This window comes from Sceloporus undulatus, chromosome 1, assembly GCF_019175285.1.
Source record: "Sceloporus undulatus isolate JIND9_A2432 ecotype Alabama chromosome 1, SceUnd_v1.1, whole genome shotgun sequence".
In the NCBI taxonomy this organism is placed as follows: domain Eukaryota; kingdom Metazoa; phylum Chordata; class Lepidosauria; order Squamata; family Phrynosomatidae; genus Sceloporus; species Sceloporus undulatus.
This window is the reverse complement of record NC_056522.1, coordinates 20861154-20880248: the sequence shown is the minus strand read 5'-3', so window position 1 is coordinate 20880248 and position 19095 is coordinate 20861154. Positions and strand designations below refer to the sequence as shown.

Sequence of the window (19095 nt, the reverse complement as noted above, 5' to 3'; positions counted from 1 at the left end):
AGATGAATGTGAAGAGGAAAGAGATCCAGATACTCATACTTTATATTTTTAACTTCAAACATTTTTTTTAATTCTCATTTTAAGATGAATACTTGAGAAAAGGTGGCTTACCTAAGGTTACCCAGCAGCTGAGCTGGAATTTCATTATGGGTTTGTTTTAGGGTTGAGGCCAACACTTGAATCACACTGGCTGTTACCTAACTGATGGAAATCATAAGATATTTTAACTACCAGAGCTAGAACAACTAATTCAAAATGATGAGCATTCCTTCAATATCACCAGAAGAACTTGGGTAAAATCAGCTCTTTACAGCCCCTTATGCTATAAAATAAAGTCCTTGGTAATGGGAGTGTGGTGTGGAAGAAAGAAGATGGGGAAGAAGTTACATTTCTTGGGGTTCCAAGAAGTCATATCTATATGTGTATGTGCCTTCAAGTCACTTGTTGACTTATGGCGACTCCACAAATTTCAGAGGGTTTCTTAGGCAAGGCATACTCAATGGTAGTTTTGTCAGTTCCTTCCTCTCAGTATTCGTTGGTAGTCTTCCATCCAAGTACTAATCAGATCTGACCCTTCTTAATTTCCAAGATCAGATGGGATCTGGTGCCTTTATGGTATTTAGGCCTTAGTGATATCTATCATCTTGCAATACACACAAACAATTGTTTTGCTTATATACATACTCTGCGTTCTGGGTTCACCATATGTCACCCTTGGCAAGCATTTTGATCTAGGTTGAAGATTGACATTTTCTTTCTTGGTGGTCCTAGTGTAGATACTGCACATATGTGTCAGAGTCCCAGATGTGAATGTAAAAGTACAGTTAGGCCTTTTCTCCAGGTTCTCGGAGATTTCAGTTTCATTGTCCTGATAATACTCCCTTTTTTGGCTTGCACTCCCTTCCTTCAGGGAAATATTTTAGAAGGTGGTGATGTCTCTGGTGCCCTTTGCATTGCACAGCCCTGGCCTGGGATGGCACGTACAATCTATGGAGACCATCAGAGATTTATAGAAGCTTATTTTAAAACTTACCCAGGTAAGAATGATAAAAAGAAATGTTGGTGTAACAAGTGCACAGCATTCATCTGCATGAATTGCAGGGTTTTCTTCTTCTTTCTACATCAACAACATGGTGTGCTTTCTCTGCATGTAAAAACATTAAAGTTCTGCACCAGGGAGTTTTGTACTACGAGAAGCTGAATCCTGTATTCAGTACCAGTTATGCTTATATAAAAGCAAAGATTTATATAAAGACAATGTGGAGAAAAGTGAACATACTGAAATATTTCTGTGCATTTAATATCAGATTGAATTCTAGAAAAAAGCTGATAGAAAATAGAATATTATATTAGGCTGACACAAGGCTGCAAAACATAAATAAAATTCTGCTGGTACTATAGTCAATATGCTGGTGCAGCAGATAAAATTAGTGATGACCTGGAAAAATGCTGAGATCTAGAACTGATATTAGCCCACAATGATCTCATAACTGGAAGCCTTCTCACATGAGAAAAGAAAGCCAAAACGAAGTGGGAGAGTACCTTTCTCTCTGCCTCTCTACATGCCATCGTAGCACTTTCATTCTCTTCTTGAGGGAGACATTTGTAAAAATATGCCTTTTGTTGAATGTGTTTTTTCAGCATGAGATTCAGGCAAGGAAACTGCATTAGAAAAGCATGATATAGACAGACAGTTGCTCAGTATCCATAGACCAGGTTAGGGCAATGCTTGGAGCATTGTCAAAATTGCCTTCTTGTATCTACAATTAATTTTCCCTAGAGAAGTAAAATCCAGGGAGTGGGGAATATGGAAAAATTTGGGGGAAACCCAATGTTTCTTGTTTCTTTTCCTGCAGCTTTATTTTTTTATTTTTGAAAAACTGTACTTATTAGGTTTGTTTGTTTGTTTCTTTGCTTGATTCCACTGACAAAACCAATTAGGTTCCTTACAGTTTAGGACCTTTTGTAAGAAAAAAAATTAAAAAGTAACTTCACATTATTTTCTGAATAAATGTCACTTTTAATATACCAAATGTGATTTATGCCATACAGCATTATGTGTAACAGTGACTTTCAGTCTGTGAAAGATGCTAACATTACATATTTTTAAATTTTTTCCAAAATCTCCATTTAAAAAACTCTGGGACGGGGCAAACATTTCTCCCTGCTGGTTGAACATTTCCAAAATAAGTTGCCTCTCTAATTATCCTGTTTATTTCTGCTAATTTCTGCTAATATCCTTCCATAGCTTTTCTTTTTTGCTAGCAATGCAGGCATTACTTTCTATGTCCATCTTTAGTAATGGCACAGAAGTGTAACAGAAGAATTGTCAATAACTTGTCCTATTTGGAAGAGAGCTGTGATGTGGTAGAAAACAAAGACACCCGAGTCCCACTTCCAGAGTTCATGTTTTTGGACCATAGTTTCCTAATAATAATAATAATAATAATAATAATAATAATCGAGGTGGGATTACAATTCCTACATTTGCCCGTTTATATATACATATAACATGCATGTATTACTCAATAAATTTGCGTGCATGCTTACATGCTATTTGGTATATGTATTTTAAAACACATATTGTGGGAAGTCATCTTTCCATTGTGATAATTAACTGTCTGCAATACATACACAGGAGTCCTGGAACCATCCCAGGAGTAACTGACAAAGTTATTTAAAAGCATTGTGATCTTAACAAATGTTTGTGCCAGCATGTACTGACAGTATGCCTGTTTTGTCACTGTAGGTTATTATTTCACAGGGGATAGTGCTTACAGAACCAAAGAAGGCTATTATCAGATAACAGGGCGAATGGATGATGTCTTAAACATCAGCGGACACAGACTTGGAACTGCTGAGATTGAAGATGCCATGGTAATTGTTGAGCACCAATAATTCAATCATCTAAACTAATCAGACATTATAGTTTATCAAGGGATAACACTATTGCATAAGGTTTTGGTTTCAGGGCTGGCTCACCTGTGGACATTCATTTATGCTATCATTGTGGCATTATAGAATCATAGAATCATAGAATCGTAGAGTTGGAAGAGACCGCAAGGGCCATCCAGTCCAACCCCTTGCCATGCAGGAAATCACAATCAAAGCATCCCCGACAGATGGCCATCCAGCCTCTGAAGACCTCTAAGGAAGGAGACTCCACTACACTTCGAGGGAGTTTGTTCCACTGACGAACAGCCCTTACTGTCAGGAAGTTCCTCCTAATGTTCAGGTGGAATCTCTTTTCCTGCAGCTTGCATCCATTGCTCCGGGTCCTAGTCTCTGGAGCAGCAGAAAACAAGCTTGCTCCCTCCTCAATATGACATCCCTTCAAATATTTAAACAGGGCTATCATATCACCTCTTAACCTTCTCTTCTCCAGGATAAACATCCCCAACTCCCTAAGTCGTTCCTCATAGGGCATGGTTTCCAGACCTTTCACCATTTTAGTCACTCTCCTTTGGATGCTCTCCAGTTTCTCAGTGTCCTTTTTTAATTGTGGTGCCCAGAACTGGACACAATATTCCAGGTGGGGCCTGACCAGAGCAGAATAGAGTAGCACTATTACTTCCCTGGATCTAGACACTATACTTCTATTGATGCAGCCTAAAATCGCATTGGCCTTGTTAGATGCCACATCACACTGTTGACTCATGTTCAACTTGTGGTCTGCTTGGACTCCTAGATCCCTTTCACACGTAGTTTCATTCAGCCAGGTGTCCCCCATCTTATATCTGTGCTTTTCATTTTTCCGCCCTAAGTGCTGTACCTTACATTTCTCTGTGTTGAATTTGATTTTGTTATGATTAAGGGATGACTTGTGTGTGTGAATGAGCTGTTGGCAATTAGCCACTACAAGTGATATTTTCTCACTCAGTGTAAACTCAGATATAATGCTTACAGTGGATACTGTTCACATATTTTGTTAGGTATGAACCAGCTTTTTGGCATTACTTATACAGGTTTTAAAGAGAGGTACAATATTAAGTAAGCGTACTGCATATACTCATGCATGTCTAGAAAGTTTAGTCAAAAAAATTGACCCCAAAAACCTGGGTCTACCTATCTATGGATCAGTGTTAGTACTCTACTTTAACTCTTATATAAAAAAAGAACTACCCCTTTCTCTGAGTAGAGTGGCAAAAGGCAAGAGTTTAATGTGTTCCAAGACGACCTAAAAGAAGCACTGACAGCTACTCTCTCAGTCATCCAGCCTTTAGGGTGCGCAGAAATTGTTATGCCTGCCAGAATTTTATAAATTGTTTGGCATCATTTTCCTTTCCTTCACATCCTTTGTTTCACAGTTTTACACTTAGCTTATACATAGGTCATATCAAAATCCAAAACTTTGGCCCTTGACTTATATATAAGGTTGACTTATAGTCAAATATCTGCAGTCTGTTTATTTACTGAATATTGTATCCTGCCTTTCTACTAAAAACTAGTGCTTAAGGCAGATAACAAACAATGCAAAAGAAAGTATGGACAAATTAAGAGCCCAACTAAGAGCCATGAATTTACATTTCTATGAGAAATTAAGTAATAACACCATTTAAATGATCAACTTTGTTTACTATACTTTTAAATTAATTTGTTGTAAAAAGGATGAACATCCTGCCGTGCCTGAAACAGCTGTGATTAGTTATCCCCATGATATCAAAGGAGAGGGTAAGTGGATGTAATATTATAAAGCTTTTATTCAAATTCCTAGATTTAATCATCGCTTTTTTAAAATCCAGGCATGAAAATATATGGTTAAAGAAGAAAATAATGATAGGATCTGCAGAATCACAATTGGGTGGTTGTTTTCATTATTTCAATCCAGTAATATATTTTATTCTATTAAATGCTTTTCCTTTAAAGAATGTTTAGAAATAGGATCAAAGATAGGGCATTAACAGGACCAACTTATAAATTCCAAGTCCATTTAATTCCAATAAGGTTAACTGCTATTTTGAGAAGCAGAACTGCAACAGGAAGGACCTACCACACGAAGGCAGCAATGGTCTGAGTATTCGTGCACAAGAAGTAAACATCCTGCAGACTCCAGATATTTCATTTGCTTTTTCTATATGAGGAAACAGATGTAAAATAATTTTGTTCAGTGGAAGTGTAATTTTACCCCTGTAGTTGTATGCACATTAGCCTGGTAATAATTTGCATTTAACTCAGTATGACTTCCTTATTAGGAGTTTATCACACGGAAGGAAATTAGGGTATTATTAGAATTATTACAATTATTATTACAATTATTAAATTATTAATTAGTAATTATTGTTAAAGTTACACTACAGTAAGTAACCTGTGAAAATTGCACAATTGACAATAAAATGCAATTTTTTAAAATTAAAATTTTATTAATGCATTCTAAAACAAAACATGATGACAAACAATACACCAAATCAACGATAAATACAGGCAATAACCCAGGTAAGGCCCTGAAAGTTATAGATAAAAGGTGTGTTCAGGGATCCTGAAAGACATCTTTCCATAAAAATTTAGCTAAAATTGAGGGGTGTCGAGAGACAATAGAATGCAATTAAAATGAGATTAACACAAGAACCATTATCCCATGAATAACTAGGGAATAACCAGGCAATAAACAGCAAAAAGTCATTCACAGGAATGTGAATGGTTTGCTGTTGTTTCTTGCCTGGTTATTCACAGGATAATGGCACTTTAATCACGTTTCATCTTGACATCGTGTGAAAACCATTAGCGCAATTGCAGGATTATCACATGTAAATCACTAATTATACCTCCAGTTGTCCCCTGTGTGATAAACTCCCTAGTAGAAATGCATAAAATTGCACTATAAGAATGCTTTCACAACTGAAGTGGTGAATATAAAGTTGAATTTAAAAACCACAATGAAAAGCTACCCTGAACGAAATAATGTTTGTAGTAGCATTTCCTAGCATTCCTTTGAGAAAATATCCTTAGAACCAAATTCTTTTAGACACATTGGTGCGGTACATGCCCCATTGGGGCGGCATGCACCTGCCCTTTTTCTTGCTGGATTGGGGGCAGGGCAGCCTCACCGGCAGCCCAGAGGCCCCGACCCAGCACTTTTCGGGACCACGGAGAAGCAGCAAAATGCCACTTCTCTGTGGTCCCGAAAAGGGGTGTCCTTGGGGCTTCTCTCATGGCTTTGTTCCCGCGGCCAACCAGGAAGTGGTGCTGTCATGACGCCACTTGCTGTGCGACACATTTGGACGTTCAGTGGCGGTGCCAGCATCATGGCTGCCCCCATGTAAATGGGAGGCCACCATGATGACGCCGCCACTACATAGTAGGGTTATGGAGCGTGCGGATGCTCCACCCCCAGCAACTCTCCTAAGTGTCCAGGCCAGTGCAAAGCGCTGGTCTGGACTGGACCATTGTCATCTTCTATGCTGACTACTAGATTGTTATTCCTATGTTCTCTCTTGTAGTGAAAAGGGCTGTCTCATATGTTGAAAAGTCCTTTAATGTATAGTAAATGTGTTTTGGCCTTTCTTCCAGTTGCATTTGCTTTCATTGTGCTAAAAGAGCACACAGCACATCCAGAAGTTGTTACCAAAGAGCTAAGAGAAATAGTTGCCTCTAAGATAGCCAAATATGCTGTGCCTGATCATGTCCTGGTAAGTTCTTCAGGATGATAGTAAATAGTTGTATAATCATTGCCTTTAATATTGTCACATTCTTCAAACTACAGGGAATGGACAGTTAGCAATTGAGCATCTTAGATTAGAGTGGGGACAATCCCTAAAGTAGTTCATACATGTCCCTTGATTGGATATATAGATCTAGTGCATCTTTCTTTCTTTCTTTCTGTCCTTAGTGAAACAGGGACACATTTGGAGAGGTCTATTATTGACTAATACAAACTGCTCAGTGTTAGAGATCTTCATTTTGGCAAAAATGTTTTTGCTTTGGAGTCCATATCTTAAAAGAGGCATAACTCAGCTCATGTTCCTCGGAATATCTTTGTCTTAATTTTAGGGAGGATTAAACAGTATTTTTCCTGACTGTGAGAAGCCAGATAGCCCTTGAGCTGGATTAGATGACTACCTCCTAAAATATGTCCTCATAATATCACTATACTTCTGCATTACCTCCCATTATTAATTCTGTAGTAACTGTTTCTGTTGCAGTATTGCATTCCTTGAGCCTGGTTTCCTATTGCTGGTCCTGAGTGCTTTTCCCCAAGCATGATCACGTGCTCTCAGCCTCAGGAGAAGGCAATGGCAAACCTCCTCTGAACAAATCTTGCCAAGAAAACCCATGATAGAACCTTAGGATTGTCATAAGTCGGAAACGACTTGAAGGTACACAACAACAACAACAACAATTTCATATAAATACCCATGTTACTAAAATTTTGAAAACTAAGGCTGTTCACTAATGATGGCTTTATATTACTGAGAGTATTGGAGGCAATATCACTATTAATCGCTGAGGAGCATCAACAGGGATTTGTGTACTATTACAGTAGTTCCAGACTTGCTTGCAGAAATCTTTAGGGGGGTTGGCAAAGATTGTGATTCCCATCCCCTCCTAGCCCAGCGAGGACTGAGTATGCTCATTGGGCGTGGAATGTTGATTGTGAAGAGGGAGATAACCATAAAAAATCTGGGAAGAGAATGGAATGGAGTGCCTGAAAAAGGAAGCTGGAAAAAGAGACACATAGATATAAAAAGCAGAGAGAGATCTGTCATTTTTTGGGTATATAATTTCCCTGTTCAGACTTAAAAGCTAGTTGTAAATGCTTATAGGGACTGAAATGAGAGCTGCCAAAAGCAATCAAAGGAGAAATGCAAGAATTAATGTACCTGGGATTGGATACCACTGTTCTCATCCCATAAAATAAGCAAATTGAGAGTCTCCCCTTCTGCAAAATGAATGTTGAACGTGCTCAGTGGACAGAGCACCTCTGTTTGGTTAGGGGAGTAGATAACTGGGGCAGGAATGGAATGGATGGGTGTGTGTGTGTGTGTGTGAGTTGCTCAAGAGGAGCCTGAGACTGGAGGTTCTGATCTTACCCCCTGCACTGCCTCCAAAGCTTTTTTATATGTAAAATTTACACATGCATTGAGCTGAATATTAAATTTACTTAAATAAAACTTTTCTAATTTAAATGATTTCCTTATAAAATTTCCAAATATGAATATGCATGAATGTGCAAATGAAAATAGGCACACTAAACAAAACGTTTTTATTCATACACTATGTTGTGTAGAGGGGATGTGACGTCTGTGTGTAGATGTAAAGTGGGGTCCCAAGGATAAAAAGTTTGAGTGCCACTACTGTACACAGCAAACTAAGTCTGAAAAAACAGTAGGTTCTTGTATTCAGAGACACAACAGGAAACTTATTTGATGCAAACAGTAACTTTAAACCCTGTGATAGTGGTCCATTGCCATTAGCCTTGTTCTTCTGCAACATGTCTGTGAAAGTGGTAGACATTGCAAGGACATGGCTTTCTCAGTATCAGTACAACACAATTATTCAGGATGGCATGTGTCACAAGAGTAAAAAAAACACCAAGCTTTGAAACATGCTATTAAAACAAAACTGTCAAGAACTCTTGTTCTTTTTGCAAGTCTTTATTCTAATTTAATGAGAATGGGTACAGCCTGGAAAGTCCTCTTCCTAGCTGTGATGGCATGGAGACCAGGCAATTGCCACTGTGTGCAAGTAGAATAGGAAGCAATTTAGTTTAGATGAATTGGGGACATATGTTTATTTTCAGAATGGCCAAATCTCATAAATAAAATGGCATGATTGAATCTGCTTATTTTACCCTTGGAGAAGTGTCTTGATAGTTTATGCAAGGTAATCATTCTTGTTTACAATAAAGTTTTATTTCTCTTATTTTTTTAACCCATCAGTGCCTATTGCTTAGAGTAGACCACGCAGCTAGAATCCTCCAATTGTAGTGGAAGGGGAAAATCAAAGCATTTGGGGGGTTACTTGTTTAGTTACTCTGTTTCCCAGGAGGAAGAAAGGAGGGAGGCTTTGTATAGTGTTTGAACCACATTAATATTTCAAAGCTGAATGAGTCTAACTTGATTTAAAGTAATAATAATTTTTGCAATAATTCACTACATTGATTCACTACACTGTTTTTCTTTTTCAAACAGGTAGTGAAACGTCTCCCCAAAACACGTTCTGGAAAAATCATGAGACGGTTGCTCCGAAGAATAGTAACAGGTGGTGTTAATGATATGGGAGATATCACCACATTGGATGACCCAAGTGTCATTGCAGAAATACTGGATGCATTTGAGAATTACAAAGCTAAGCATCCTACATTTTGATGGGAAGCTGTGGAAATTAGTTCCCAGAATAACAAAAGGAATCGCCAAATCGCCATATCTCCTTATACTCATTGGAGGAATTCTGCTTAATTCAAGTGAGCATGAGAAGATCTTTCCTCCTTAACAATACTGTATATCACAAGTATGACTCTTGTGTGTACATCACTCCACTTTTCTATGTCTTACCAATCTTTGAAACTGGTCCAGACATAGTTTAGCTCTTGAAAGTTTGAAGACTTTCTTTCTCTAACATTTTTTAAAATACGTTGTTAAAACAGCACTGTGGGGAAACTGTAAACAGCAGGCATGAGTTTTATCTTCATATCTGTGCCTTAGAAAATATAATGCATCTTTTCAAATTTTGTATCAGAGAAATGCAGTGGAGGGAGAATGTGAGTTGTGCTTGCCTCTCAACCTAATGACAAGAAAAAGAAAGCTTTGAGGAATGCCCTTTAGTGGGGAGCAACTTAAATAATGCAAACCTAATTCTTTTCCTCCTTTTTCTTCTTCTATTGCAATAGCAAGTGCATTTCTATACTGCTTATCAGTAAATTAACACTCCCTAAGCAGTTTACAATGTGTAAGCCAATTGCCCGCAACAAGCTGGGTACTCATTTTACTGACCTACAAAAGGATGGAAGGCAGAGTGGACTCTGGAACCCTGCTTGGGATTGAACTCACAACCTTGTGGCTGCAGTACTGGCATTTAACTACTGCACCACCAGGGCTCCTACTATCTCTTTTTTTATAGTGTCAGGGAATTTTTTTTATCCCTCCATATTTTGAAGCACACCTTCAAGAGTTTTACCTCTGTAGTGGCACACTATTCAGTCATCACATCTTGGTTGTCTTTTCAGCAGGGAGGAATTTCTTACCAAGTAATGTTATTATTCTCTCTTTCACACACATACAGCTTTAAGCACAGGCAAGCCATGACCAGGTCCAAGTTCAGGGTTAATGGGGAATGTGTAACAGGCTGCTGTAAATTCAGGGTCAATCTAATTATTCTGTACCACTGCCACCTGTCTCAAAAAGAGTCTTGGAAGGAGGTGATATTTTCAGACAGTTTGGCAGTGAATAAATCTGCATAAGAGCAGCTTGCATTTTCTCCTGTGATGGTGGTGGACAAACTCTCCACCACATTTTTTGTACCTCAGTGTGATTATTATTCAGCAAGAGTTTGCAGCCACATTATGCTCAAGTTCTACTGCATTTTTACTGAGTGTCCAAAAGGATGTTTCCTCTTGTGGCCCATTGGATGAAATCTCATCTTCTCGTCTGCCCTTATCTAGATGATCTGTTTAATAAGATATTTTTTCCCAACACAGTCTATGATATATACAGATGACGCTAATGTCTCTTGCACAACCTGGTTTTCTTGCAAATTTTGGGAAGTCATCTTTGCTTTTCAGAAGACTTGCAGTATCTTGACACAAGATACTCACATGTAATCTAGGCTAGTTTTTCTTCCTGTGGACCAGAATTCAGAGTATTTTGTAAGTGGTCAACTGTTATTTCATCAGCAACCCCAGATATCGTCCTTTGGACATGGTTGCAGACCCCAATGATTTTGAAAATACACTGGGCTTAGGGCTCAGTTCCATGCCAGACAACTGCAGTGGCTCGTCTTCCATAGAAGCACTAGACCACGCTGATGAAACATCTCAAACTCATGTGTGCATGTCAATGATTTGGTCTCTAAGGTGGTGGGCTTGGTTCAGAAGTCAAGAAGAGGAATCTATTTTTGGAAGATGCACAAGATTCAGGTAACCATAGATGGTGGTCAGTGGGGCTGCCATCCTCACATAGTTGAATGTCTATGGAATCTGGGGGATGAGAACTGGTTGTTGCTGAAGACCTCAGATTAACTTGCATTCTCCTAGAGTTGGCAAAGCAAGCCACCTTGACTGTTGCTGAAGACCTTCATTCCAGACTACCATTATGGGACATAAAATGTGTATTCTGATGCTCAAGTAGATAGATAAAGCTTATATTGTGAAGTGTCCGGAGCTCTCTTGTTTCAAAAGGTTATTTCTCATTCTGCTAGAATTTGGTTACAAATACCTTGTTGGTAGACATTTGTATAGGGCTGCTAGGTGGAACTCGGTTTCCACTTTTTTGAGGCATTACAAGTTGGATGTGTTTGTTTCTGCTGAGTTCAGTGGTCCCCAAACTGTTGTCTTCAAGGGATTTTGGACTTCAGCTCTCAGAATCCCAGACTATTGGCCAACATAGCTGAGGATTCTGGGAGCTGAAGTCCAAAATCTCTTAAAGGCCATAGTTTGGGGACCACTGCTTTAGTTGCCATGTATTTTGGTCAGTTTGGAGCTGAACATATATATTCTGCAGGCACCAGCAGACCTCCCTCATGGTTTATAGGAAGCTCTAATATGTCTCATGTCAGCATACCCTCTCTCCACTGCTGGAGAAAGGAATGTTGGTACTTAGCATATTCATTTTCAGTAGTGGAAAGAGGACTTCCTTCCATGCTGATAATTTTTTTTGCTGAATAATTTCTGTCATGTATTGACATAACAAATTATCTTCTTCTTTCTGCTTACCATTTTTCTTCCCTTTTGGTTTTGTATGAAGATTTGCTTGTCTAGGTCCTAGAGAGCACTCCTCAAAACTTTCTATTTCTGAATAAGGGAGGAGTAACCAATACCAAGATATTTTACCTCCATTCTGAAAGCAAACATATTATCATAGGAACATTCATTTCGTAGCTATTCAGATAGGTTGGATTTTTCAGTGCTTGAATATTTTTCATTACTTCAAGAGATTCTAAATATTGTAATTACAAGTATGGTGTTTTCTGTATTGAAATAACTAAGAGAAAACATTCTTCTAATTTTTAAGTACTGTATTGGAAAGCCAAATCATGTTTTTAATTCAATTATTTTTGAAATAAGGTGTAATAGTCAAAGCTTTGTATAAGGGAGCCTTATTTTGTTGTTTATTGTACTGCAATTTTCATTTGTTTTAAATCTGAAAAGTTGTTCTCAAATTAACCCAGCAATGTAACAATGGGAAAAATTTTTATACACTCAAACATCTATGTAAGCATCATGGTATCAAGATTATATTCATTATGTTGGGTGATCACATTGGCCCAACTCACAGTAATCTAGTTGTGTAGATTTTCTGTGTAACACCCCCTTTCCCATTTATAGCATGTAAAAAACTAGTAATGTGTGGAAGGGTGTGTGAGGAGGAACATCTTGCAATATGAAATGAAGAAATATGAAGTCATATATGTAGATTGTGACAGTAATCAGGATACCCTCATCAGTCCAACCATGATGCCTTAAACAGGAGTAGGTATGTTGGGATACTGTATCTGTTTGATGAGAGAAGTACACCAAGGCTGCATCTGCACCGCAGAAATAATTCAGTTTCATACCACTTTAACTTAAATTGCTCATTGCTATGGAATTCTGGGAATTGCAGTTTGTTGTGGCACCAGAGCTCTCTGACAGAGAAGGCTAATTATGGTCCAAAACACACTGCAGAAATATGTAATCCAGTTTGATACTGCTTTAACTTCCCTAGCTAGGTGCTAGAGAATTCTGGGAACTGTAGTTTTGTGAGACATTTAGCCTTCTCTGTCAGAGCTCTGGTGTCCCAAGAAACTACAATTCTCAGGATTCCCTGAGCCAGGGCAATTAAAGCTGTCTCAAACTGGGTTATTTCTGCAGTGCAGGTGCAAACCCAGAAGACCTGAGACGAAATCACTTTCTTTTACTTGGAAGTGATTTTCTATTAGAGATAATTGGCATAGATATATTTCTTTAACAAAGATAAGCACATGTATCTTTTTATACACGTGCACATATATGTTGCCTGTTTCAAAATATGTAGCAAATCTGAACACATGCAGTTATTCACAAACAATATTCTAAATTCAGTATTTAATTCAAACTTGTATAGTTTATTTTGGTGTGGGTCCTGCTTTTTTACACTTGCAGGGGGAATCAGGTGATCCTGCAGATGTTGGACTTCAGTTCCCAGCATTCTTCACCTTTAGCTGTGGTGGCTAAGGCAACTGGAACTGTCAGTCCAATAACATCTGGAGGCCTGCATGATCCCCACACTTGTTGTGTATCTATAAACTAGGGATGGGCAACTCTGGTCCTCCAGGTGTTGATGGACTGCAGTTTCCATATGTGTGTGCATCTGTGTGCCTTCAAGTCACCTGTTGACTTATGGTGCCCCCATGAATGTAATTGTTGTTCATTGGTTGTTAAGTGCCTGGTGACCCAGTGTGTCAGTCACCTCCAAGACCCATTGTTCTTAGTTGCTCTGCTCAGGTCCTGCAGATCAAGGGCTGTGGCTTCCTTGGTTGAGTCTATCCATCTAGTATGTGGTCTTCCTCTCTTTCTATTGCCCCCTACCTTTCCTAGCATTAAGTGGTTTTGTCAGTTCCCTCCTCTGAAATACAGCCTACACAGCACCTGCCATTTGTTGGCCATCTCTCATCCCCATAACAATTCACAATTTGTGATGGTGTCAAGAGGTGATGGGAACAACTGCAAGATCTAATCATATTGTTAGACAATGATATATGGTAAAAGTGTGACTCAATTAGGAAAGCTATTGGCAAGAATATACTGTACAAGACTGAAGCAAAGCAGTTGAAGATAGGGGCTCTTGGAGATGTCTCAAGCACAGGGTTGCCATGAATCAAGGTAGACTTGAGGGCAGTCAATAAACCATGGTTAGCTGGACACATATTCTAAGTGACAGCAATATGTGTACAAGGAAGGGCTATTTAAAACTAAGCTATACATTTTTTGCTCTTGAGCAGGAGCTTGTATACTTACGGTTCTTGTATTGTGAGGATTTTGACAAAATCCATAAAAATGTATTGAGCAGAGAAGGTCCCTGTACAGTTCTGTGCCAACTATGAGAAATTTTCTGCAGCTCTCTTTCATTTATTCTACAACAGTAGATTAACGGCTGGGATAATTCCTACCATCTTGTTTTATATAGTGAAAACAAACTGCTGAATGGGCACCTCCAATAATTATTTTACCAACACAGAGAGTTATTGCCATCTAGTGGCTCCCAGATAGCACTTTTTAAGGAGAACTGACTCTGGCCTTCATTAAACTAATCTTTGCCTGCAGCTTAAAAATGAGGTGTTTGTACTTATTGTGAATATTAATTTGTGGGTGAGCAGAGGAGCAATCCACAAAGAGCTATAAAAATTGCACACGGCTGGCAGTCCTGTGCACGTATTCTTAGGAGTAGTCACCTTACAATACATTGGAATTTACAGTACTTAAGAATATACTGGCATAGGGTTGTGAAAAACCGCTGCCAGTCAATACAGAAATAATATTAAGATTAATGTTTCTATCCCTAGTGTGCAGCCAGGTTTAATACAAGGAGTGCTGAAACCTTACCCACTTCCCAAAACCTTAGTGTAATTTTTTTCAGTCTAGCTTGAAATAGTGTTCTTTTGAATTGTAAACTGCTCAACTCCAGGATTGTAGCTCTAATTTCTGAATTTTTTCAGATTACTGATATAATGTCAAAGAAAAATGTGGAACTTTTGATTATTGAACTTCAGGCCATCATGCGATTCCTGTTCCTGAGGGGAAGGCCCAAAGGAAATCCTTGACTGTATGATGAAAACGAATGACAAGTGCCCATCATACTCAGCTGTAAAGAAGTGGTGTGCCAACTTTCAGCATAGAGATTTTGAGACCAAAGATGTAACAAGGTCTGGGAGGCCTTTAACAGTGTTAGTTCATGAAATTGTTGAGCATGTTGACTTGATTTTGGCAGATCAGCAGAATCTCAGCTAAAACAATTGCTGAGACATTAGCGATATCCCAGAAATGCACTGAATTTATAATTCATGACAGCTGTGCAGAAGCTGTCAGTCAAGTGGATGCCAAAATGTTTGCTGAGTAGAAATGAAGTGGATACCTCCAAGTTCATTTTGCAGCATTTTGAGTGATCTAGTGGTAATTTTTTGCACCAACTCACCACTGTTTATGAAACATGGTTACATCACTATGATCCAGAGACCAAACAACATTTCTTGCAGTGGCAACACTCATGTTCTCCACAGCTGAAGAATCAACTGAAGACTTAAAAGTCAGCAGGAAAGGTCATAGAATCATAGTTGGAAGAGACTACAAGGGCCATCCAGTTCCAGTCCAACTCCCTGCCATGCATGGCAGAAGTTTTTTGGAATAAGGTATTTTGATGACTGATTGTCTTCAGACGTGCAAAACTGTTAATACAGAATATGTCACTAACTTGTTGTGCTGATTAAAGGAGGCGCTGAAGGAAAAATAGTGGGGAAAGGTGGTGTCTTGTAGGACAACTCACCTACTCACAGGGCTGGCAAGACATTGGATGTTTTAAAGAATTTGGGGTTTGAGTGCATAGACCATCTGCCAGACCTTGCTCCGTGTGTCTATTTCCTATTTCCAAATCTGCTCACCACATTTTGCTCCATATGACTATTTCCTATGTCCAAACCTTACAAAGAGTTTGAAAGAAAGGAGTTTTTGAAATGATTCAGAGGTGATAGCAGCAGAGCAGTATTTCAGTGACCAGACAAAAGAATATTTTTGGAAAGGTTAAAGTAATTTGAGAAATCACATGCCAAGTGTGTTGAACTTTGTGAGCAATATATGGAATAGCATGTATGTTTCGTAGCTCTTGGTTATTCCCTCCTTGGCCAAGCCGAGAATTTTTCAGCATCCCATTGTATAAGAGTAAATATAGTCATTGGTGTAACAAGGGGGTGCAGCCCACATTGGGTGAAACCCCAGAAGAGGCAAACCCACTCAGAATAAATCTTGCCAGGAAAACCCTGTAATACGTTCACTTTAGCATCTCCATAAGTCAGAAATGACCATGAAGGCACAGAACAACATAACCTGCAGCTTCCCAAGGAAACTGAAATCTATGTGCATTTATTAATTTTAAGCAAAACATTCAAAGTGGCTTATGAGCCTTTAAACAAAATGTATAAAGTGCCATCCACATTAAATATATAAACCTTAGAAAAATAGGCACAATAAATAAGTACTATGAATTACCAAAAAAAACCCTGAGCACCAGTGTGTTGTTGTGTTTGAGTAGAGAGGGATCCAGCTTGAAGAAGCTTTAAGCAAAAATATCATGGTGGACCCCCTTGGGCACCTTTTGCAGTGGTGACAGTGGTGTTCTGTGTAATTGAAAGCAGGTATTTTTAATATCTCACAATGGCCTGGGGTTCCCAGTGTGGTGCCACTTTCTAGGAGATCCAACTGGTGTCTTGTAGATCCACTGGCAAAAAGTGGCATGTCAAGAACACAGATTGCCAAAGCTGAAGTGGCCAGACAAAGACTGCACTCACCAACACTGACATCTAGGATAAGCAACAGTTGGGAGCGGTAGTCCAAAATCTGTGGATCCTGTGTTTGGAAATTCTGCTTTATAACAGAGGATGATAGACCTGTGCTCAGTGACTCAGTAGTGCTCAGTTCTGAGGAAACAGACTTATGAATCAGTGTAGAAGGAATTCTGCATCCCTATTAGATAAAGAAGCTGTTGATTACCAGTCATTCCATAAATCAGGAGTGGGGAACATTTGGAAGCTCATATGTTGTTCCATTTCAAGCACAGTTGGCTCCAGTTCTCCAGAATGATGCCAGTTTATTTAGAATATTTATACACAACGTTTAGCCCAAAAGGCTCCCTCGGGGTCTTGTTGTTAATAACTGTGCTTGTTAGCCTTGACTCATGGCAGCCCTGTGAATGTCCTGAACTGCCCTGCGCAGGTCCTGCAGGCTCATGTCTATGGCCTCCTTGATTGAGTCTATACATCTGGTATGTAGTTTTTCCCTCTACTGTCCTCCACCTTTCCTAGCATTATTTTTCCCCCAGTGAATCATCTCTTCTCACGATGCAGCTGAAATATGGCAACTTTAGTCATCTTGGCTTCTAGGAAGAGCTCAGGCCTATTCTATCCTAGGATCCAACTGTTTGGGTTTTTGGTCATCCACATTACTCTTAGCACTCTTCCAGCTTCTTGTTGTGCGCCTTCAAAATGTTTCTGACCTATGTTGACCCTAAGATAACACTATCATGGGGTTTTCTTGGCAAGATTTGTTCAGAGGAGGTTTGCCACTGCCTTCCCCTGAGGCTGAGAGAGTGTGACTTGCTTGAGAGTTGCAGTCCAGTACTTAAACCACTATCCCATGCTGACTTTCTCTCTTCTCCAGCACTGCCTCTCAGATGAGCTTTACTTTCTTTCCACCAGTTTTATCCACTGTCCAGCTCACACATCCATACAAGGTAATGGGAAACACAGTGGCCTGGACAGTCCTAATTTTGGTGTTCAGTTTGATATCTTTGCACTTTGAGACCTTGTCTAGTTCTTTAGTAACTGCCCTTCCCAATGCTAGTTTTCTCCTGATTTCTTGCCTACACCACTCTCCGAGGAAGGAGTGTGTTCCTCTGTCGAACAGCCCTTACTCTCAGGAAGTTCCTCCTAATGTTGAGCTGGAATCTCTTTTCCTGGAGCTTGCATCCATTGCTCCGGGTCCTGTGCTCTGGAGCAGCAGAAAAGAAGCTTGCTCCCTCAATATGACATCCCTTCAAATATTTAAACAGAACTATCATATCACCTCTTAACCTTCTTTTCTCCAGGCTAAACAACCCCAGCTCCCTAAGTCGTTCCTCATAGGGCAAGGTTTTCAGACCTTTCACCATTTTAGTTGCCCTCCTTTGGACACATGGCTCCAGTTTCTCAATGTCCTTTTGGAATTGTGGAGCCCAGAACTGGACACAATATTCCAGGTGGGGCCAGACCAAAACAGAGTGGTGCTATATTACTTCCCTAATGTACACCGTACATATACTACTGATGCAATGTAGAATTGCATTGGCTTTCTTGGCTGCTGCAGCATCACAATTTAGTCATCTTGGCTAAATCCAGGGAGAGCTCAGGCCTGTTCTAGGATCCAACTGTTTGTCCTTCCACCCTACTTTTAGGACTCTTCTCCAGCTTCTTCTTCTTGTGTGCCTTCAAATCACTTCTGACTCATGGCAACCCCAAAGTGACCCTATCAAGGAGTTTTCTGGGCAAGATTTGTTCAGAGGAGGTTTGCCATTGCTTCCCCTGAGGCTGAGAGAGTGTGACTTGGCCAAGATCAGCCAATGGGTTTCAGAACTGAACCCTGGTCTCCAGAGATGTAGTCCAGCCTTCAAGCTACTGCTCCAGGCTGCCTTGTGTGTAGAAGTTAATTGGGCAGCTCCCAGCCCTCAGGATGAGCATCGCATTGAGCACTCAAGACCGCCCTCGCCTTTCCGGCTTGTGCTTAACCATCCTGTGGCGTTTATTCTTTACTTATACTCTACCCCCTTTTCCGCCTAACAGGGGACTCAAAGCGTCCATTAAAACCTTCCCTTTCTATTTGGGTTCATTCCAAATGGAGCGCCTCAAGCTCCAGCTTCTTCCTCCCAGCAAAACCACGCGCTGCGCCTGCTTCCTTCTCTTCCGCAAGAGGGCGTGGCATGTTCTCTCGGCCCCGCCCCCAAACAAAGAACGCGCGGTTATTGGACAGGTAGCCCTATGGGGCGTGGCCTTTGGACGAGTCGGAGCTATATAAAGGGGCGGGGTGGGATAAGGAAGAGTACTAGTCTGTCAAGTGGGGAGGAGGAGGAGCTATTAATACAAAGGGAGAAGCCCGTGACAGGAAAATACTAAGGAGGGGGAGTCGTCTGTCAAGTAGGAAGGAGAGAACGGGGGCCTATTAATAAGGGGGGAACGTATGGCAGG

The 19095-nt window shown here is 39.9% G+C and overlaps 1 protein-coding gene across 6 annotated transcripts in view; it reads left to right on the top strand.

The window, feature by feature from the left end:
• Window positions 1-12431, top strand: part of ACSS1 (acyl-CoA synthetase short chain family member 1) — a 54606-nt gene extending 42175 nt beyond the window's left edge. For 3 of the 6 annotated variants that reach the window (XM_042445353.1, XM_042445351.1, XM_042445356.1), the window contains 5 exons: window positions 911-1037; window positions 2750-2877; window positions 4608-4671; window positions 6508-6626; window positions 9129-12431. In XM_042445353.1, the coding sequence (XP_042301287.1) occupies window positions 911-1037; window positions 2750-2877; window positions 4608-4671; window positions 6508-6626; window positions 9129-9305 (615 nt within the window). In that variant the 3' untranslated portion in view covers window positions 9306-12431. The remainder of the gene's footprint in view (window positions 1-910; window positions 1038-2749; window positions 2878-4607; window positions 4672-6507; window positions 6627-9128) is intronic. The other 3 variants (XR_006101398.1, XM_042445355.1, XM_042445354.1) reach the window with 3 other exon arrangements.
• The last annotated feature ends 6664 nt before the right edge of the window (window positions 12432-19095 follow it).